Source organism: Mus pahari, chromosome 14, assembly GCF_900095145.1.
Source record: "Mus pahari chromosome 14, PAHARI_EIJ_v1.1, whole genome shotgun sequence".
In the NCBI taxonomy this organism is placed as follows: Eukaryota; Metazoa; Chordata; class Mammalia; order Rodentia; family Muridae; genus Mus; species Mus pahari.
This window is the reverse complement of record NC_034603.1, coordinates 28,226,020-28,247,671: the sequence shown is the minus strand read 5'-3', so window position 1 is coordinate 28,247,671 and position 21,652 is coordinate 28,226,020. Positions and strand designations below refer to the sequence as shown.

General features: G+C 55.2%; 2 protein-coding genes across 11 annotated transcripts in view; one reads left to right on the top strand and one right to left on the bottom strand.

The window, feature by feature from the left end:
- Positions 1–1,330, top strand: part of Srebf1 (sterol regulatory element binding transcription factor 1) — a 21,860-nt gene extending 20,530 nt beyond the window's left edge. For 2 of the 4 annotated variants that reach the window (XM_021212564.1, XM_021212563.1), the window contains exon 19: positions 251–1,330. In XM_021212564.1, coding sequence (XP_021068223.1) covers positions 251–480 — 230 coding nt within the window. In that variant the 3' untranslated portion in view covers positions 481–1,330. The remainder of the gene's footprint in view (positions 1–250) is intronic. The other 2 variants (XM_021212565.2, XM_029545707.1) reach the window with 1 other exon arrangement.
- Rai1 (retinoic acid induced 1) overlaps positions 1,224–21,652 on the bottom strand; it is a 96,477-nt gene continuing 76,048 nt past the window's right edge. For 5 of the 7 annotated variants that reach the window (XM_021212561.2, XM_029545705.1, XM_029545704.1 and 2 more), the window contains 4 exons: positions 10,167–15,690; positions 6,709–6,802; positions 2,561–2,610; positions 1,228–2,376 (listed from right to left, as the gene is read on the bottom strand). In XM_021212561.2, coding sequence (XP_021068220.1) covers positions 2,362–2,376; positions 2,561–2,610; positions 6,709–6,802; positions 10,167–15,674 — 5,667 coding nt within the window. In that variant the 5' untranslated portion in view covers positions 15,675–15,690 and the 3' untranslated portion in view covers positions 1,228–2,361. Of the gene's footprint in view, positions 2,377–2,560; positions 2,611–6,708; positions 6,803–10,166; positions 15,691–21,652 lie in introns of all 7 variants that reach the window. The other 2 variants (XM_021212559.2, XM_029545703.1) reach the window with 1 other exon arrangement.

The following is a 21,652-nucleotide window of genomic DNA, read 5'->3' as shown; positions in this document are numbered from 1 at the left end:
GAACTCAGAAATCCACCTGCCTCTGCCTCCCGAGTGCTGGGATTAAAGGCGTGCGCCACCACGCCCGGCTAGGGATGACAATTTTTGAGGCAGCCATAGGAAGGAAGCTGAGCCCACCCGTGTGCCCAGCCTCGGTGGAAAGCATCCAGACCGTTTGGGAGCTCCATGTGAAAGAGCTCGGCTACCTCGTCCTGCACATGGGGTGTGGGCTCAGATCTAAGCCTCCCTTTCTTTGATGTGATCTGTGCAGGCACCGCAGCTGAGCTGGAGCCGCGACCCACGTGGCGGGAGCACACGGAGGCCCTGCTGTTGGCATCTTGCTATCTGCCCCCTGCCTTCCTGTCGGCTCCTGGGCAGCGAATGAGCATGCTGGCCGAGGCGGCACGCACCGTAGAGAAGCTTGGTGATCACCGGCTACTGCTGGACTGCCAGCAGATGCTCCTGCGCCTGGGCGGCGGGACCACTGTCACTTCCAGCTAGACCCCAAAGCTTTTTCCCTTGAGGACCTTTGTCATTGGCTGTGGTCTTCCAGAGGGTGAGCCTAACAAGCAGTCGGGACCATGCCGACCTCTAGTGGCAGATCTGGAAATTGCAGAGGCTGCACTGGCCCGATGGTACCCTCTTGCTCTGTAGGCACCTTAGTGGCTTTTCCCTGCTGAGGCTCACCCTGGGAGACCTGTACATAGTGTAGATGCGGCTGGGCCTGGCTCCGGGGCAGGCCCATGCACTACTTTGACTTTTGCAAACTTTATTTTCATAGGTGAGAAATTTTGTACAGAATATTAAAAAATGAAATTATTTATAACTTCAGTTTTGTTTATCTGGTTAGGCGGGCGTCTGCCTCAGTTGGCTGCTATCCTTCCTGGCTTGTCCTCTGGGAAGCCGGACTTCCCACCTGCTGTAAGGTGTATTTGCTGGCTTCTGCCTTGTGATGCTATGTTGAGCCACCTTGGCCCTCTGATCTCATGGCTCAGTCCCCTTGAGGGACCTTGATGGTCTCAGTTCTTTCTTTGCCTTCCAGCCCTCCACCAGGGTAATGACATCCCTGTATATCTATCAACGCTCACAGTTCCCTAGTCATCTCTTTGTGCACCAGCATAGGTGAAGGATCAGGGTCCATGAGTGAGTAGACTGGGATCCCTGTTTGTGTCCCCTGGCCCCTTCCCTCTACTCCCAACCCCTTAGGGAATCTGGTTGGCATCCACAGGCCGCAAACTTCCAAAACAATCGTGGTATCTTTATTGACTTTTTTTTTTCTGAATGCAATGACTGTTTTTTTTTTTTTTAACTCTTAAGGAAAATAAACATCTTTTAGAAACAGCTCGATACACACAATCTTCAGTGTGAAGCAATATACTAATAAGAACACTAGTTGTCTTAACATTTACAGTCTTCATATATATTATATATATGTATATGTATACATATATATACACTATATAACGAGGCCAGATATAATACACACGTTTACCATTTTACAGTCATATGTACAGAACGTTGCAGGGAGAGGGGGCTGCATCAGGCCTATTGAAGCATGGACAGAGCTGAGGACACAAACGGACAGGTGGGGGCTGGCCGTGGTGGTGGTGATGGTGGTAGCTGCTCAGGGAAGGAGCATCACTTTGGCCCCGACCCCGGCCAAGGCCAGGTTAGGGCTCTGTGCTGTGGAGCACACGACGCACAGCAGCGACACACAGAAGCGAGCATGTTCCCAACATATATACATTCTATGTAACATATATATAGAGGGGTACACAGGTTTGTACACGAATCTAGCACTGTCTCCGCCCATGAGCCGAGTGAGCTGAGTGGCAGTCCCTGAATCCCATATTGGTGTTTTGTCTGGGACAGCTGCACATCTGCTAGAGGGTAGCCAGGCCCAGTCTCCTCAGGCTTCCAGACAGGGCTCCAACAGTGGGGTGGAAGACTGGAAAGGGGACAAACAGAAGCCGTAGGGCGCCACCCCAGGCCAGCCCTCATCAGGGATAGACTGGCCTGAGCCCAGGCTGCCACGACCTTGGGCAGATCCATGCCAAGTGCTGGGCCGTGTCCGCCGTCGCTGGGCCTCTAAGAAAGGCTTGGGTCTGCCCCACGTCGTCCACCGAGCCAGCAGCCTCTTCAGGGGCACAGCTTGCATGCCACGTCATTTTCAGAACTTGCAGGGGACTTGCACCCCGCCTGAGACCTTGTGCCCTGGGTCTGGCCACTCCCTGGCCTGCCTTCGCCAAGCCTGGCCCCGGTTTTCTTCACAACCTAGGCCTCACGCCAGTGCCCAAGGCAGCCGGAACCTAGACCCGGGATGGGATCAAGGACCGGCTGTGGGCACAGCTCCTCTTCCTCGGAGTTTTGGCCACACGGGGATTACAACGGCAGCCTCTGTGGGAGGGACAGCCCGTTACTGTTATCGCCAGCCACTGCCACCCCTGCCCTTCCACAAGAACTGTGCAATCACCCTAGACTGGCAAAGTAACCCAACCTGCGCCCCTCCCTACCCTCTGGCAGGGCAGGGAGAAACTGGGTTAGGTAGGGAACCCTTTCTCTGGGGAGCCTGTTCACCTACCTTATGTTTGGGGCACTTCAAAGTAAAATTCTCCTCAATGAACGTGCAACCTGTGAGCAAAGAAAAGTTTCTGTGGTGATGCAGAGTCGGCTGGCTGCCAGTGTGAGTTCTGAGTGCCCTGGTCCTGCTCAGAACCCTCATTAGTCCAAATTACCCCCAGAGGTGCAGCCCCTCTGCCTCGACCCTGGTATTTCCCTTCCTGCCCTCCACTCCTAGACCCCCCTGCCCAACTCCCACCCCGGCCACCACTGCATGCTACCTGCTACCCAGGAGAAGGAACACTCCTGTCCCAACCTCCTGCACAGTGGCCAGGAGACGCCCATGCTCAGAAAGCACCCACAATTGCTTGGGTGACTGACAACTGCAGAGTGGAGTGTCATGTCTTGACTGGAATGTCAGCTACTGAATCTCAGCCTCTATGTTGTAGATTAATCACAATGTCACCTACTGTGTGCTGTCATGATCCTTCTTCACATTCAGAGGAAATGTCCCACCCGGAAGGGCTTATTCTTAAGAGACAGCAGTAGGAGGTTACAAGGCCCAGGTCTGGATAATCCCCCGGAGGCCCAGAAAGGATGGCTAAGCAACCAGTCCTTATGCCTACCCAGGGCAGTGTGCTGCTATCATGAGACCTTGCCAGGTGCCAGGAGAAAACCTAGCCACCATCCTCTGGGTGTCCCTCCACCTACAGGCCTCCTGGGTCCGTCGTTGTTCCCTTCTCGGCCACTGATCAGGGGCTCATCTTCCCAAACATCGCCTCCCATCTCACACTAGGGATGGTGCAGAACCTGCCTGTGTTTCCTTCCCTCTTCTCCATCCAGAGGGGAGGGAGGTGGATGTCACCTGGGAAAGCTGCAGGAGAGGTTGTCTTCTAGGCTGACTGCTCGTGGTGGGTGCACTCAGGCACACACATTTGGGTCTGCACCTACACTGGACGTAGGTTTAGCTATAACCTACAGTGCTTGCTAACGGTGGGGCTTGCTACTTCCCAGTCAGCTCAGCTGAGAGCGGGACCTGGGATGGGTAGCTTTGGGACTGAGTACAGATGTTCAAACGATCCTGTGCTATGCTGCTATGCTCTTGGAAGTGAGAGGCAGAAGGGGGTTCCAGTTTTTTTCTAGCAGCCTAGGAGTCTGAGGACGCCTAGGAGTGGCTGGCCCATGTGGTATATTATTCCTGTACTCCTAGCCGTGGCCAGGCACTCTGACCTGGTCTTTTGGCATGACTGCTGTTCCCCAGGGCTCCTCCTCCCCGACAGCTCTTCAGAGCCCCCCATCAAGCCCCAGCACTGAGGTCAGGAGCCCAATGGCAGAGGCTCCCTCCCACCGTGCCCCACCCTTGGCTACCTGGCTCTGTAGTCCCCACCCACCCTTTGAGCGGGAGCTTTATGTGACCCACCTTTGGCCAACAAAACACAGGCTAAAGCCTTGTTACTTGTTAGGGTCCTGCTGCCGTCAGGGGATGAGCTAGGCCAACCACCTGAAGCAGACAGCACTGGCCCAGAAGGTACGAAGAAGCCACCAAACTGGGTATGGAAGGGTCAGGAGCTTAACCCAGCAACTAAATGCCCAATGTTCCCATGCCAGCCCTGCCCAGATCAACATCGTCAAGTGAGGAAATCAGGCGCCCCATGCCTGCTCTCCCATTGTTGTAAGTAAGGCCTCTGAATTCTGTCATGCAGCCTCTAGCATGTATGGTTCCACCTTTACCAGACAACTGTCCTCTCCTGCTGGGACTCCTGGATAGCTCGTCAGCCTATCAGGCCGATGTCTTACCCCCCCAGGCCCCTCTTGGCCTCACATCTGTTGAATCTGAGATTTCTGTTGAGTGCTCAAGGCCTGCTCTGCAGTCCTGTATTAACCAGCCATGGCTTTGGGGTCTGGCTCTGATGTCGCCTGTCTGGAATCTTCCCCATGTTCCTCCAGCTCAGACAGAATGGCTTTCTTTATAAGCACACTATCCCCTGATCTGAGGTGAATACTGTTCATTGTCAGCTGGAAAGAATTTAAAATAACCTGGAAAATGGGCCTCTGGGAATGCCTGTGAGGGGATCATCTTTTTAAAAATTTTACATTTATGGTTGTTTTGACTACAATGTAGGTTTATATACCATGTGTGCCTAGTGCCAGCAGAGGCCAAAAAAGAACACCATATGCCCTGGACCTGGAGTTTCAGATGTTTAGAAAGCCACCATGTGGGTGCTGAAAATCAAAGCCAAGTGCTCCAGAGGAGCGGCCGGTGCTCCCACCTGCTGAGCCACCTCTCCCAGCCCCGCGAGGGAAGATCTTGCTTAGGTTAATTGCAGTTGAGATCTGTCGCTCTCCGTTGCTACTACTTTTTTTAAAGTTATTGTTATTGTTTGGGGGTAGGGGGTGCAGTCTTGGCTGGCCTAGAATTCATTCTGTAGACCATGCTGGCCTTGAACTCAATGTTCATATATATATATATATATATATATATATATATATATATGTGTGTGTGTGTATATATATGAGTATGTACTTGTATACATGCACGCAGTACCCATAGAAACCAGAAGAGGGCATCATATCCACTGGAGCTGGATTTGAAGGCCACCATTATGTGGTTGCTGGGAACTGAACTTGGAACCTCTGAGGGAACTCTCAACTGCCCAGCCACCTGAGCTGTATAGCCCTGGCAGGCCTGGAACTTCCTATGTAGACCAGGTTGGCTTCAAACTCAAACGACATCTGCCTGCCTCTGTCTCTCGAGTGCTGGAATTAAAGGAGTATCCCACCATGCTTGGCTCCTCTGCTTCTTTACTGATGCAGTGTGGCCGGCTCCCGTAAGTGCCTGTTGCTATGACTTCCCTACCTTGATGACTTGGGACTTGGAACTGTGAGCCAAAATAAATCTTCCCTTCCCTTCCCTTCCCTTCCCTAAGTTGCTGTTGTTGGTATTTTATCACAGCAACAGAGAAGTCACCAACCATCTAGTCTGTTATTACTATAACAGACATGGCTGTCCTGGCCGTCAGTCCCCTTCAGGTTGAAGCCCTGGGCTGGCCTGGCATGGGGGAGAACAGATGCCCCAGACTTCGGCTGAGGTAGCTGGATGGGGAGTGAGCCCATTCACTCGGGTTAAGTCCACATTCTACACAGGCACCATGCTGATGGGGCAGAGCCTGAGATAACCCCAGACCTGCACCCACCACCATCCCTTTCTGGTGAGAGCAGCAGCTCAGTCCTCCCGAGACTGATTGGCTGTGGCTGATGCTGGCTCGGGATCCAGAAGGCAGAAAGGGCACTGGTTGGGATGAGTGACCAGGCCAGAGCTGGGTGGGGTGGCGGGAGGTGAGGCTGCATCTTCAGGACAGCTTTGATTACCCTGCTGCTGCCCCAGTGAAGAGTGGCTCGCAGTCCAGCTCTGCGGATGGGGCGGAAGTACAGAGACTGCATGCCAGGCACAGGGAGGAGAGCCACCAGGGCTGAGTCTGGACCCGAGAGCTGTTGTCATCAAGTGAGGAGATGCTTTATTTATAGACAAGTGATTAAGGTCCCCATTAGATGGATTAAGGCTGGGCTTTCCAGTCCTGTGGCCCACCGGTGAATAAGTAAGAATGGGGCGGGCCATAGGGGCCTGTCAGAGACCACACAGACCTGCTTCACTTTGCACGTTGAGCCCTGACAGCCGACACGCCAGTCGGTCTGTCTCCACTTCGACCCTAATTCCCCTAGTTTTATTTTTCTGTAGCGAGTGCTGGGGATGGTGTCCTGAACTTGGGTGGTGTGGTTGCTATGGAGACATCCTGTGTGGAGCACAGGATGCTTGCCCACAATGCACACTGAGCCACACTACGCCCCTCATTTTGTTTCAGTCCGTGTCTAACCTCTCCTTTTCTCTGTTGTGTACTTCTTCCTATTCATCCTTAAAAGCCCATGTCCATCCACATCCCTTTCTGGGAGCTCCTTGTTCAGATCTCTTTTCTATCATTTATGGTTCCCTCTCAGAACTCTGGAAAGTCCTCAACATCAGCTAAATAGGGACTGACCCACCCATCTCCACAGCCAAATGCAGGCAGAGGTGAAGAAAACGAGATAAAGTTCCTGGGGCAGGTGAATGCCCTGGGAGGCACGTGGGGTCTGGGTTGAAATAGTTGTACCCAGGCCCCTGAAACCAGCTCTTACCTGTGTCATTGGCACATGGGTAGTGGTAGGTGTGGATACATCCTTTATAGGAGCACGAGATGGTCGCCCCGGGCTCGTGACAGCTGGTACACGGCTGGGGAGAGAGGAAGGCAAGTGAGTCCTTATGTGTTCTACAGGCCCAGCAGCGCTTCTGCCGGGATGGCACAGCAATGCAGCATGGAGGGGTATGCCCTCAAGGGCTGGCCCTCTGCCACCTCCTGGGCTGGCACACTGCATGGGGGACCCTCTTGGGCTAGTGGTGCTAGTCACCACAGTGGCCGAGGCTGGCAGCCACCATCTGTCAGGTGCTGCTTACATGCTGGCTCTGATGTGTCCCCAGCCACTGGCTCCTTCTAGCAGCCACAAGGGGTACGGCTTTCACTGACCTCCACTTTCCAGATGGTGAGAGAGGCCCCTTTACATGTGAGAGCAGGCAAGAAGCACTCTACCCAAATGGCGGCAGATGCGTAGAAATGAGCTGGGGGAAGAATTGACATATGACCCCCAAGAGGCTGATCTCAAGTGAATCTGATGACCCTCCCACCCCAAGAATATGTCCAGCCCCTGACTTTTGCTGGGCTCAGAGGGTAGGACATGGCGAGGACAAGACAAAGAAGTCTAATGGAGGAATGACGCCAAACCCTGGCACAGGGAATGATAGAGCTGGGCCTTGGCCATCCCTGTCCCCAAGCCTGTCACCACAGTAGGCAGAGAAGTAGGAGGGAAGCAGAGGGCACGGCAGGCTCAGAGGCTAAGCACTGTGGTAACAGTGCACTTGGTGCCACGCATGGCTAGAAGTCCCAGCACACAATGAACTTCTCTAGGCCTGAGGAAACCGAGCTGGGGACAACCGATAAGCTCCAACTTCCAGGCAGATCCTGAGCTGCAGCCCAGCAGGCCCAGGCTACCCTGGCAGGGTGGGGGGTCTGTTCTCTCTGTAGCTGGAGTGGCCAGCAGGGACAGGTGGCACAAGAGGAAGACATTAAAGCAGAGGCTCTGGGTGGGCCTCCCAAGGATCTAGAGCCCCAGGCCCATCTCTTAAGGCATCAATGGAAGCACAAGTGGAGACTCCAAGGTGGAACAGGTCTCACTCTCTCACAATGGCCCATGGCCCTTGGAGGCTCTGCAAAACTCTTAAGGGCCCCCCCTGTGGCAGAGTCCCAAGCAACTCCTGAGGCAGGGCTCTGCTCACTGCAGACATGAAGAGATTAAAGCACAGGATGAAAGCTATTGTCTTGCCCCCAGTTCCCTTACAGGGGGCATAGCTGACCAACTGTGCCCCACTTCTTAGCCCAGGCACCCACACTAGAGGCCACTAGTCTCCTGGCCCCCCCTAGCCAGGAAATGAGGATGACACAGCTTAGGGACATGGGCGGCCTGAGTGGACATGCTGTGAGAGAACAGGGACTGGGGACGACAGGAGAGACCAAAGGCCTGGCCTGTATACTGTATGCGTGCTGATGTTGGGGCTTGCACAGAAGTCAGGCTTCCTGGAGATATATTTGAACCAGGATCTGCCTGGTTCCTAGAGAGGGTAGTACCAAGCCACTGGGGCAGAAAGCGATGGGCTGAACTATAACCCTGCAGGTCACTCGCCAGGGCACCTAGGAAGCACCATAGTCTATTCTCCAGCATATTCTAGGTGGCCACGTCCTGAGCCTGTGGCTCTGGGGGACAGCCTGGCAGTAGGTCCCAGCTGTCAGCCAGGGTCGCCTCTAGCAGGGAAGTCTTCATTATGCAGCTAACCCTCGTCCAGTGAGGGTCTCTCTTGGCCTTCACTGTGACCCTGAGGTGTGGCAGAGTTGACAGGGCTCAGCAGAGAGCTTCCACAGCTCAACAAGACATTCTGCGGATGGCAGCACAGGGAAGAAGCAGCCAGAGGTACGGCCCGAGCCAGGGTACAGCGGCCTTTACCTGAACTTACCAATGTTTCTCCTTGTTTATGTCAGGTAAGGGACATGAGATGACTTGGTACCAACCTTGGGCCCCAAAGAAGCCCTGGATGGTGCAGGGTCAGGACAACCAGCTGGACAGAGGTTCCGTCTAGTTTTTTTTTTTCTTGTTAAAAAATGATTTATTGTTATTTTACATGTGTTGGTGTTTTGCCTCCTATATGTGTGACAGTGTCAGATGTCCTGGAACTGGAGTTACAGACAGTTGTGGGCTGAACTAAGGTTCTCTGGAGGAGTAGCCGTTGCTCCTAACTGCTGGGCCATCTCTCCAGCTTGTTACTTTCTAATGAAGAGATGAGATTATTTTAAGGTAGCCATGAAGATAAAGTTACCAAGGAACCAGTGATAGGCAAGAAGAGGATGTGTGGACCATGTGTGGCTGGTNTCCTGCCTGCTCATCATGGATGNGGTACTGAGAGCTGTGGTGTCCTGCCTCTTGTGCCCTTCTCACCAAGGTGGGCAGACAACAGGGCCCAGAGAGATTCTATAATTGTCACCATGGGCAGCAAGTGCCTAGAGCAGCACCCACAGTGGTCCCCAAGGTCGGGGGGGGGGCTTTTGCCTGGGCAGAACACTTCTCAAGAGCTGGGACAGTGAAGTATGGGGAGGAGGGGGCACTGGGCATAGGGGTCCTCTAGGCTCAGTTGCCCACAGTGTGCTGAGAGGAGGAAGGGGAGGAAGGGAGGCCAACAGGACCAGCGTGGGCCCAGCAAGAACCAGTGTGGAGGAGTGGGCCCAGAGCCTCACTGCCCAGGAACCAGGGCACAATCTGAGAGGCAGGAAGTGGCCTTGTTGCCCTGGGGCCAAAACTTCAGGGAGCGTGGGCTCTGAAGTGGCCTCTGCCAGTCCCTCAGCATGAGGAATCTTAGTTGCAGCCACGGCTCAGAATGCTTTCTCCTTCCCAGACCTGTGATCCCAGATATAGCCTTAAAGATCAATAGGTGTTAATGTGCTAGGTCCTGTGACCTTGCCCCACAAGAGAGGCAGGGGTAAGGCTGGGGGGGGGGCAGTGCATGCTGCAGTCCAAAGTTCTCTGAAGGGATGACTTAAAACTGAAGGTCTGCTTCAGGGCTCCTGTGGCCAGGTAAGCCAGGTTACCCAGGACCAGTGTCCCACGCTTTAGCCACATGTTGTTTAGAAGCTACCCCCTACGTCCCAGTTCAGGGGAGACCAGGCCATCTTGGCATTCAACTCTGGAAGGCCTCTGTCTTGCCAGGACCCAGCAGCTCCGGTGTGGGGTAGTATGTGTGAGCAGTATGTTCCACTGGGCCCAGTGGAACATAGAGATGGTAGCACATATCCTGGGGTAAGATGGATGATTGTGCTCTGCTGTAGCCCCAGGTGTGCTTCAACTTGCCTCCATACTCTCCCAAGAGACTCCAGGATGGAGGCTATACTCTTTGGCTATGGGCACAAGCAGCCCACAAGAATGCCCTGGAGACGCCTCTGCCAGCCTGTTGGCACTTCACAATGCCCTAGCCCACCCCAGCTGCTCTAGCCTCTTACCATGTCCACAGCTACCTTCATGGCCTCCTGCAGCCCAAAGAGCTTCCCGGCCACCAGGTACACCCCGCTGGTCCACACAGCACAGGCCTCATGCACCCAGTGTTCCTGGGTGTCCCCACCAGGTTCTGTAGGGGCCTCTTTGCTGCATTCATGTTTGCGGCTCTTGTCAGCTGGGGCCACCTCCTCACCCCCATCCCCCTGACCGTCACAGCAATAACAACTCTGCAGCCGCCGTGACAGGCCCCGGGCACTGGTGCGCAGGGAGCCCTGCTTGGCAGGGTCAGCTGGGCCGTCAGGCCTCGACAGTCTCCCCAGGGTCGTGGGGGTAGTGATGGTGGTTGTGGTAGGGGCGGCAGCCGTGGTGCTGGCTGAACATTCCAGGCCTTTGAGTGTTCTCTCAAGAGGCAGAGAGGCCTCCTCCAAGGTGCTCTCCAGCCGCGCCTTCTCCTTGAGTTTTGGCTTCTTTTTTGGGAGGCAGTGTTCAGGGTAGTAGGGGCCACAGAGGTCCCCAAGGTCCTTGAAATTGGCCGGGTTTTGGCAGAGGCAGCAGACAAGGCAAGAGGTACTTAGGGCCTTGGACACCACAGGCCCCAGATGCATGGTGGAGGAGAGGGGCAGGGAGGGCCTCTGCTGCAGCACAGAGCCTCCAGGGAATGTGGTCAGAGAAGCCCCAGCTGGTTCTAAGGAGGAGGAGGAGGTGGAGGAGGAGGCAGCAGCAGAGGAGGATGGCTTCCAGTGAGGCTTCGGCTCATCCCCCGGAGAGTTGACAACAGTGCATATGGTGGTGTACGCATCTCGCTTCTCCACCCTCACAAAGGGCGAGAAGGCTGGGGTGCGGCTGTCTGCCCGCAGCCTCTTGCAAGAGGAAATGTATTTGAGTCGGATTTCAGGCTCTGCAGGATCCAGGGGCAGTACCTGCTGCTGCCTTCTCCGAGTGGCACGTCCCTTACAGGGTGAAGCGTGGGCGGTCTTCCCCCGGCCACGGCTGAGGCGCTTCCGCTTGGAATAGCTGCTGTAGCTGGCTTGGCCAGGCTGCTTCTGCGCCCTCGTCTGGGGCTGGCAGGGCCGGCCTTCAGGGGGCTGGGAGGCCGGTCCCAGCTCCTCTGTCTTTGGCTTCTTGCCTCCTCCACTGGAGTTGTCCTCACCTCCGCCCTGAGTGCTGCTGGCCCTGTCGTGGGGAGCGAGGAGCAGAGGCTGGCCCGGACAGGGCCGCTTCTCCAACGGACCTTTGGAGGGTCCCAAGGCCCCAGTCCTGCCTTTCCGGCTCCTTTTCTTCGGTGCCCGAGCAGTCCCTAGTGATGGCAGGGTCTCCGGGGACACGAAGGCCTCAGCTTTGGGGCAGTCAGCAGCAGAGGACAGCTTCTTACTGTTCAAGAGTTTACCTTTTAGGGACCTGCTGGCTGGGTTTCTGCACAATGGGTCAGCTCCGGAAGCTGCTGGTAGCATTTGCCCCATTCCTCCTAAACCCTCTTCCGCCCCAGCTGGACTGCCCCCTGAACGTCTCTCAGGTAGGGCTGGGCTCCGGGGTGTCCCAGGAGGGGCCCCTGCCACTCTGCATGCAAGTTTCTTGAGACCAGGTGAGGTGATCTTCTGTACTATGGCCTCCAGCTTGAGGCCGCGGCCCTTGCGGGGCGGCAGCACCTTGGTCCTCACAGCACTGGGCAAGGATGATTGTGTAGCCAACCCCACGCATGCAGCAGGTGGCTCCAAGGGTGGGGGTGGGGGTGGCTCCCCACTGCCCCTGGGTCTGGACCTCTGGGGTGAGGCCATCCTCCGTAAGAGGCCAGGGGAACTCTCGGCCCTCTCCTCCCTCCCATCTCCCCCACTGCCATTGTTGCTTCTCAGGATGAGGCTCCGCTTTTTGGCGGGGACAGGTGCCATGAAAGCCGACTTCCTCTTGAGTGTGTGAAGAGGCCGATCTGAAAGCTTGCTTCCTGTACCGGGTTTGGGTACTTTGACCCGCTGGCTCATCCGACCTTCCTTCTGGGGTCCACTGGCGACCTTGAATGCAGTGGGTAAATGGTTGTTAGCAGGGAGCTTCTTGGTGGCGCGACAGTCTGGGATTCGGCTCTCCGAGGGCCGCCGCCGTTTGGCATGGAAGACCTGCTGGGGTTTGGTGCGAGACCGGAGGACCATGGACCGCTGGTCCTTGCCAGGCATGCCGGGAGAGTCTGGCTCCTTGGTTTTGGAGCCCATGGGGCTGCTGTCTGAGGCAACAGGCAGGGCAGCAGGGTTGCTGGGGCTGGACGCAGCCTTGGGTGACGGTTTCCCAACCCGCTTGCCAGACTTGAAGGCAGCTCGCTGCTTACCTCCCAGTTTGTCAGGAGGCGTGGGGGTGGTGGTCAGGCCCGGAGGCCCAGGAGTTTGGGGTTCACTCAGAGCTGTAAGCGAGCGGGTACACATTCTGGGGAGCCCTTCTGACAGCCCCCGGCCTGGGGCTCCAGCCCCCTCTGCCTGTCCCTGTGGGGGCCCCGTGCAAGACTCTGGGAGCAAGAGGTCTTTGGGAAGCGCCGGCACCCTGCACGGAGAGTCTTCAGCCTCGGGCAGCCCCCGGTGTACTCGCCGGCTCCGTAAGCTCTTACCCCGTGGCACAGGCTCTTTCTTAGCAATGGGCCCCTCAGGTACCGCAGGCTTGTTAGGCTTCGGGGCCAAGGAGCCTTGCGAAGTGCCAGAACTACCTGGAGCCCTCTCCATCTCCCGCCCTTCTTCTCCCGGTTTCATGTGTGACAGAGAAGATTCAAACCAGCTCTGAACCTTTGATTGGGCACCCACAGAGGGGCCCAGTAGGACAGCAGGCTCCCCAGAGAGGTGACATGGAGAGACCCAGCCAGCCTTGGTGTCCAGTGCCTCCTCCGCCTCCTCCTTGGTGCACATGAGTGGGGCCTTTGGGGACAACGGGTCCTGCAGGCTGGGCCTCTGCTCAGGGCTCCCCAGCAGTTCACACAGGGAAGAGTACTCCTCTTCAGCTTCCAGGTCCTCCTTCCTGCCAGGGGGCGGCAACAGTGGCAGGTCCCCGAAGTCAGTGGAGGAACAGCAATGGCGGCTCTCCTCTAGCCACTGGTCCGCCTTGCCCACCTCGGGGCACTGCAGCAACCCGCCCACTTCCTCTTTCACCCCCTCTGCCTCCTGCTGTTTGAAGTCCCCAGACAGTGCGGCTGCAGGCTTCCCGATGGCATGATCCTCCTGGAAGCCCATGCAGGCAGAGGGCTCGTGTGCATCCGCCTTGCCCACGCTGTCCGAGGCTTTTGCACCCTGTTCCAAGCCCTTGGTAAGCTCACCAGGGTGGAGGCCCCAACGAGGACAAGCATCGCCCAGGTTCTCCTCTGGCCAGGCAAAGGGGTTGGCACCATCCACCGAGCTGGCAGTGGGTGTATCTGGAAAGCAGTCAAACGCTGCTGTGGTGGGGTCAGGAGTGGCAGTCCCAAGCAAAGGCTTGGTGCCGAAGGACAGGGGGCTGCTTGTTTTCTTCGGGTCGGCGGTGGCAAAGGCCACAGATGGGTCTTCAAACAGCCCTGGGCTGAAGTCCTTGGTGCTGCCACCCTTGTCCAGCTGCAAGGACTCAGGGAGGGTCTCCGGCTCCCCTGGCTGTGACCACGAAGTCTTGGCCACAGTGTCCAGGCAGGAGCCATGGTTCTCCAGTGAGAAGGGTGGCTTGCCATTGTCCTTGGGCAGGCTGGGAGCCTCGGCCCAGGCCTTGTCAGCCTTCTCAACAATGGCTTCCTGCAGTCCCAGGATCTCGGAGGCCAGGTCTTCCTGTGCCAGGGCACTGAGCAGCAGCCGCGGGCAGTCCCGCTCACCTGCCACAAATTTGGAGAAGCTGTCCAGTGGCAGAGTACTGTGCAGGCTCTGGAAAGAGTCGTCGGACTTGGTGGACATGTCATCGGGTGAGGTCACAGAACAGGTGGACACAGACTCAGGCTTAGCCTTGGAGTTGCTGTTGACCCTGGCGGGGCTGCCCCGGGCCTGGCTGCAGTAGAGGAAGCTGCGCTCTAGCGGGTCCTCAGAGCCACTCAGGTAGTCGGTGTCCTGGGGCTCAGCATGGGTGGACTGTGGCGTGCTGCTCGGCGGCTCAGACAGTGGTGTGCCCGCTGGCTCCGCTGAGTAGCCACTGCCCTCGGGGCTACAGTGCTGGCTTCTGTGCTGCTCTGGAGTCCTAGACACAAGGTTCTTGACCCCTTTCTTCTGTGGCATTGTAGCTTTGGACAGCAAGAGCTGCTGCACAGTGTTGGAGATGTTTTCCACCTGTGAGGTGAGCGCTGTGAGGCTCTGCAGGCTGAGATCTGAAAGCAAGTTGTCGGGGAGCTTCTCCTTTTGCAGGGGCTTGCAGTTGCTGACCTGGGGGTCCACAGAACTGGCAGCATCTGTTGGGGATGGGTTAAGCAGAGGCATAAAGTGGCTGTGGTCTGTGATGCCTGTGGGGAAGGCCCCAGTACTAAGTGGCTGCTGGCTATAGGGGAAGTTCTCCAGATTGGGCATCAGTGGTGATGGGGTGGAGCTATAGGAAGGGGAGCGACCCACAGACCGTGCAGGGGAGTGGCTGGAGCTCGGGCTGAAAGTCTGGTAATACTGTTCTGGAGCCCTGACAGCTGTGTCCGGCGGACAGTAGCCCTGGCCCTGCTGTCCGTACTGTTGGTACTTGGCGAGGTTCTGGTAGTGGAGTGTTTCCTGGGTGTGGTGCCGGCCTTGAAGTGCTTGCTGCTGCTGCTCATAGCCAAGGCGGCCCGGCTGGTAAGCGTGAAGATTCTGGACCCGTTGCCCTGGAGCCAGGCTCGCATTGGCACTCATCGGCCTGTCATGAGGCTGGGCAGATGGTGCTGTGCAGCTCTTGTAGGAGTGGGCCCCCTGCCCACCACCCTGCACTGTTGGGGCATAAGTGGAGGAGGTAGGGAAGGACTGGGAATGCTGGGGAAAGTGGCTGCCCTGGGGGAAGGGCAGAGGGGAGGCAAGATCATTCTGTGGTTTCTGCCTTTGGAGTTTGGGGTAAGCCAGGGGCTGCTGAGGCTGCGGTGGTGGCACATGCAGGCCGTGAGTCCGGAAGGGAAGTTGGGGGCCCTGCTCAGGGTACTGCCTGTTTGGAGGCACTACCGTCTTCTTCATCAGGTTCTCCTCGTATTTGTTCACTGCCCCTGGCAGAGGCTGTGGCTGAGGGGGTGGTGGCTGTGGGCCCCCCCAGGTCTGAAGACCTTCCTCGCCAGAGTAGCGCCCTGGGTAGGGGCTGCTGTCTTGAACATAGCTGGGGAAAGCCGGCCTCCCCTGCAGGGGTTTGCTGCCTCGGTACTTGTCTGCTGCTGCCGTGGCCACCGTGCTGGAAGGTGTACCAGTGCCACCCTCATAGCCTGTATAGGGCTGAGGGCTGTAGTAGTCCTTGGTCAGCAGCCGCTGACGATCACAGCTCAGTCCAGCCTGACCTGGCTGCCTGTAGTTCTCCAGGCGCGATGTCTCCTGGGAGGTCTGTGGGTAGTTTTGCTGTTTGCCATGGAAACCACACCTTTCTCGAAAAGACTGCATGACTCGGGCTGGTTATCTGTGAAGAGAAAGGATGGTGCAGAGGGAAAACAATTCAGACGGGCCACGGTTTGCTCGCTGCCTCAGTCAGCATCCCTCCCCGACACCCTCCCACCAGCTGTGCACATACTGACAACCTCTGGGTCTGAGAGGTATGCTCTGAAATCCTGCTTCTACAGTGAGCTCCCATTGAAACGGACAGGCCAAACAGGCTGCACAGAGCAAGTCACAATGAATGGCCACTCCAGGCCCCTCTTGCCAGTTCCTCCTCTCTACCAGCTTGTCTGTACTACCACGCCCAGCCTGTGTAGACAGCTCAAAACCATTTAGCAGAGCAATTCCACTGTTCCCTGGGGCCCTGCTGGATCCCATCTTCTTAGTCTTTGTGTAGCCGTACCTAAGCGTGACTCAGCCACACTGGGCACCCGTGAGGACCCTTCCCCAACTGGGGAGAGGCAGCTTTCCAGGCCACTATAACCGCACATACAGGAATCCACACATGTACAAAGGATGCATGTCCATGCACGCTCACACACGCCTCCCCTGCAGTGCCATCTGGACTCTGTCCCTTCTGGCAGATGTTTACTGGGGGCTGCTAAGCGTCCCCTCCCCAGACTCCTGGGAATGAAGGATGGTAGCACCTGCCTCCCGTTCTCGGTATCATAGGTGCGTAAACAGATTATGCAGTCCAGAGTATGAGGATGCATACTAATAGGGGACAAAGACACAGTCCCCTGGCCACTGGAGAGTAGCACACGACCCTTCCTGTTCTCTGTCCCTCCCCGATGAGCCCCTCCCAACTTTCCCAGGTCAGGGATGGTACAGACAGCACTGATATGGGAGGCAGGGGCAGGTAGACCAGGGGCTTTTGTGGAGAGCCACAATCCAGGCTCGGGTATCTCGGCTGGTTTCCTTCAACTGATTGGCTTTGGTTACCACAGAAAATCCTCAGTGGTGAAAAATAGGAATGCCCCCAAGCTTTGGAGAAATCACAACGAAGGCCGACTATTGGCACCACATCCCACAGACTCAGGGTTTACCCAGCCACCACACAGAGTGAAGGCAGAATGTTTAAGCTCTCTGGGTCTGAGCAGCCCAAGCCTCTGGGAAGGAACTGAGACTTTCCAGTTCTTGTCCCAAAACACACTGAGATGGAGGTGTGGCCTGCCATAGACCACAAAGGTATCAGGGGGTTGGTTGGTTGGTTGAGAACTAAATGTGGGGGAGGAGAGGTAAGTGCGTCACAGGGACAGGAGTGAAAGGCAGGAGGGGGAGCTATTGGTAGGGAGATCCAGCCTCCCTTTAGTCTGGATCCCACACAGGTGCTTTCCTTCCTTTGTCTGGGAACTGACCAAGGAAGTGGTAACAGCTCTGTCCAGTTGCACAGGGCACTCCCAGGCAGCCAGAACCTCCAGAGTTCAGAGCAGGACTGACCCAGGAAGCAGTAACAGAGCTCCATCCAGTTGCACAGGGCACTCCCAGGGCAGCCAGAGCCTCCAGAGCTCAGAGCAGGACTGCCCCAGCTGCCCCAGACAACTCTCCTCTTCTCCGGGTTGGTAAAACTTTCTGTCTATCCCAATCCCCGGCTCAGCACATGTCTCCAACCCCTCACTAGGACAGTGCCTACCTGCCCTTTGGATGAAACACCAAGTGGTGCCTGTCATTCCAGAAAGGCTGGAGGCAGGGCAGCCTGGTGCCTCCTGCCCCACCTTCCCAGAGCAGAGCACACTCTGGATGTGGGTGGATGCCATGCCTGCTCAGGATGGCTGCTGGGCCATTTCTAAGACCAGGACACAAAATGCCAGCTCCCTGCCCTCCCTGGGTGTGTGTTTATAAGCCAAGAATGCACAAACCCAGACTGCTCTGAAGGCTACATCTGCCTCCCTCATATATCTGCACAAATTACATTTCGTTTTTTATTAGTCCCAGATCACTCTCATTTCCTGCTGAGTGTCCTGTGGATATCATTAACATTTCTACGGCTGGAGTTTTGTGTGTGTGTGTGTGTGTGTGTGTGTGCGCGCGCGCGTGCGTGTATCCCTGTGATACATTCCCTAAAATGCAATGCATTACCAGAGACATCATCTAAAGAGGGGAGCCATGAACAGTGTCCCCTCCCTGGCTGCTCTGTCCCTGCCCCATCTAATCAGTCCAGCTGCTGTGCCTTTTAATTTCCCCACACAGGATTGCAGGCCAGCTTCCCGATGCACACAGGCAGCTGGATGTGGAAAGCATCTATCTCTAAGAAAAGACAGTTCAATTAAAATCTCAGAGGCCCAGGGCCTGTTGGAGGACACAGGCAGAAACATGTGCCCCAGCACCACCCCCCAACCCTGGCAGAGGGAGGGACAGAAACAAAGGCTCAGGCTTGGTGGCATCCTAGCTGCTAGCTACAGAGGTACTGTTGGCTCTGCCAGAGAAAATAGGTGCTGCCTCTTTAAGGCTTGCAGTGGGCTCTGTTGTTATTAATTATTGTGATTATGATTATTTTTCAAGAGCACCAGGAAAGGATATGGAAGGGACGAGAAGCAGATAGCGAAGGACTGGTATGGACAGCATCAGGAGAGCAGATGGAAGAATGAATACCCCTTAGGTGATGGTGACCTTTCAACATGGAGGAAGAAGCTGAGATGGCTGGATTAACAGCGGTGAGGTTTGAGAAGGGAGCCTTGCCCCAGCTTCTGCTCCTCCCCCGTCTCCTGGGAGCTTGCCAAGGCTTCCCCTCAACCAGCTTGGCAGAATCTGGCACACAGCTGATGGGAATCCAGAGCAGCCCTCATTGCCCTAGGGACATGAATACTCCACCCCTGTAACCACTGGTTACTCTAGACACGGGATGAAGAGGTACCAGGTTCAACAAGGCCAGATCTTGGTGGACTCTGGTGGTGCTTGCCATCAGGGTGAGCTTCCTTTGACATCCCAGCAGCCAAGGCTGGCAAGCCAGCAACACAGCCATCAGTGCACTGAAGGAATAGTGAGGCTGAGCCTCAGACACAGCCTTCTCCCAAAGACGCGCGCGCGTGTGCGTGTATGGGTATGTGTGTGTGTGTGTGTGTGTATGGGTATGTGTGTGTGGGTATGTGTGTGTTTGTGTATGGGTATGTGTGTGTGTGTGTGTGTGAGGGGGGTGCTAGCCACTGATAAAACTGGACTTTATGTTTTATCTTGTCCTTTCTACTACTAAAGGTGACGTTAATAGGGGTAAAGGATTTATTTGCTAGCTGAATATTGAAGATCAAACCCCTCTTCTGTACCTCACACCAGAAAGTCCCACCCTGAGAGTGTCTCAGTATGACAGAAAGAATGCAGAGCTGAGATCAGGACAGATAAATATAAGCCTATGTGCCCCTCTATAGCAGGCCAGACCCTGCCTGCGAGCCTGGCTCTATATTTCTGTGCTACTAAGGACAAACCCAGGGCCTTTAACTTGCTAAGCAAGGTCTACCGCTGAGCTGTACCCTAGTTCTCAGCAGGCAAGCCTACCTATAATAGTTGATTGGCCTCTAGTGAAGGGTCATTAGTCCCACAGGCTCATCAGGCCCGAGAGTGGGCCCTATCAGTGAGATGGGTATACTGCGGGCCTTGCAGGGATGCCGTCCTGAGGGAAAAGGGAGGCAGGTGGAGGGAGAGGGAAGAGGCACAGTCCCTCTTCACTAGCAGTCCCTAGTCACTGGTCCTTCCACCTCCCCATAGTTGTTTATAACTTGATTGGTAGCTTAGGAAAAATTGAAAGTTTAACCCACTCAATGCCTGAGAACCAGAAAGGGGGTATCTATGGGGTCCAGGAAGACTGGAAAAAGACAGATGTTCATGGACCAATGGGTAGGTGAGACCCCAAGGGTCTCCCCATCTGTTAAGGATGAATAATAAATATTAAGACTTGGAGGCTGGGAGAGGCTCAGTAGGACTTGCTGCATAAGCCTGAGGACCCGAGTCTGGAACCCCAGCACCCATGCAAAAAAAGCTGGGCAAAGCAGGGTGAGCCTGTAATCCTAGCAACAAGGGGAGGTAGATGGGGAAGAGGAGGAGAAACAGGCATTGCATGATCTTGCAGGCTAGCTAGCTTGGGGGCAGTGAGACTATCTAAAAGGAATGAGACAGAAATCAATCAGCAGAAGGCATCAGAAGGTCTCTGTCAGTTTTTAGGGCTGAGCTCGTCTGGGAAGCAGGGATGAATCTTCATGAAACCCACAAGAGCAGTCAGACCCCACTGGCCTTTGAGACTAGGCTAAACTTCTTGGGCTAGGAGCTAGCGTCAGGAAGAGGCTGAAGGATCTGCTTGGTGGTGGTGGTGAGGCAGTTCTACCCCAAAGCATGGCTTCTCAAGACCTCCCCATGTTGGTAACATCTTTTTTACACTACCTCCCCCCACCTCCCGCAGGATCTGGGGTCCTGAGTAGACAGAGGCAGGCGGAGAGATAAGACGTAGCAGACACGAGACAGGGTTGTGGTTCAGGCTTTTTAGAAGACTTGCCCAGCACGCAGACAGTATTTCCACCACTGAAATAGAAAATTAGCAGGATACCGTGGCATAAACCTATGATCCCAGCATTCGGAATCTGAAGCAAGGGGATCAGGTCTCAAGTTCAGGACCAGTCTGGCAGGTTAGGCATAGAGCTCCGTGGTAGAGTATTTGCCTAGCATTCATGAGGCTTTAAATTCAATTACCGAACACTGCAACAAGCCAGCCCGGGCAACACAGGGAAAAAAAATGGACCCAGAATCTTCTAAGAGGCTGAATCTGAGTTCTTAGATGATGTGTGAGAAATCCAGACTTATCATCCCCACCGTGCTAGGGCACTGGAGTGAGAGCTAACACCATGGCATTGCCCTGGCCACACCAGTTCTTTCTTAGACACAGCCCTCAGCATCTCTTACTAGGATGCTGGATGCCCTCAGTGGCAGGGGCCCATAGTCCAGCTGGCCCTGTGCCCACCACCAGGGCTGTCTTCTCGATAGCCACCTCAGTTGCTACTCTTCTTCATCGATCTCTTGTGGCTACGGTGGGCCATTTTATTGACCACTCAACAAAAGGCCTCACTGTCTAAACAAGGAGAGACATAAAGGCCAACTACGAAGAAGGCAGGCCTTGCCCATCATGCCCAGCTCAGGCTAGCCTGCCCTCATTGATGCCACCCACGGGCAGGGAGCTCACAGGGGTTCCCAGGCTGTGTGGGTTGGTCCACACTCCAAGCCCCAGTAGTGCTATCCTTACAGAAAGCTGAACTCATCAGGATAGCTGGTCCTCTCCACTCCATGTACCCAGAGGGCCAGGGCTTACCTTACTTGTTGAAGAAGCAGAAAAGAAGTGCCAAAAAAAAAAAAAAAAAAAAAAAAAAAAAAAAAAAAAGCCAAGCTAGTGGCAGGCTGTCTACATGCCACCAGGCTTCTGACCTTGGGCAAGCCTTTCACCTCCATGGGCCTCAAGGTCTGTGCCAGTTGTCCCTTTTGCTAGGAAAACCATTCCCGACACCCATGCAACTCTACTGTGTCTGTCCCTGTTATCATTGTATTTAAAATGACACCCCTTGTGCTCCCTTCTAGTTCTTCAAAGCACTTACCTTTTGGCCACATTACCAGTCTCCTCTCAAATGAAAAAAGTTCCATAGGAGCAGGGATTTTTGCCTGTTTTATTCATAGCCATGTCCCCATTGCCCAGAACAATAAATATTTATTAAATGAATCATGCTCCAAATGTCACATTAACCCTGTGAAACTAAATCCAGACTAAGAAGTCAGCTGATAAGATACCGGGTATTTGGGCGGACTGAGAGGCATAAGCTAGGGCCACAGGTCTGCTTCACACATTAAACGCAGACCTGTTCTTAAGGATGGACGAAGCTGTACACACTGGTCCCAAGCAAAGTGGGGGGAGAATGTGCCAGAGCAGAGCAGCCTTTGCTTTAAGAGGTTACAAGTCAGAAATGTACAGTAGGGGTGTTTTTCATTTGCAAAAATGTTACCAGGGCTGGCAAGATATA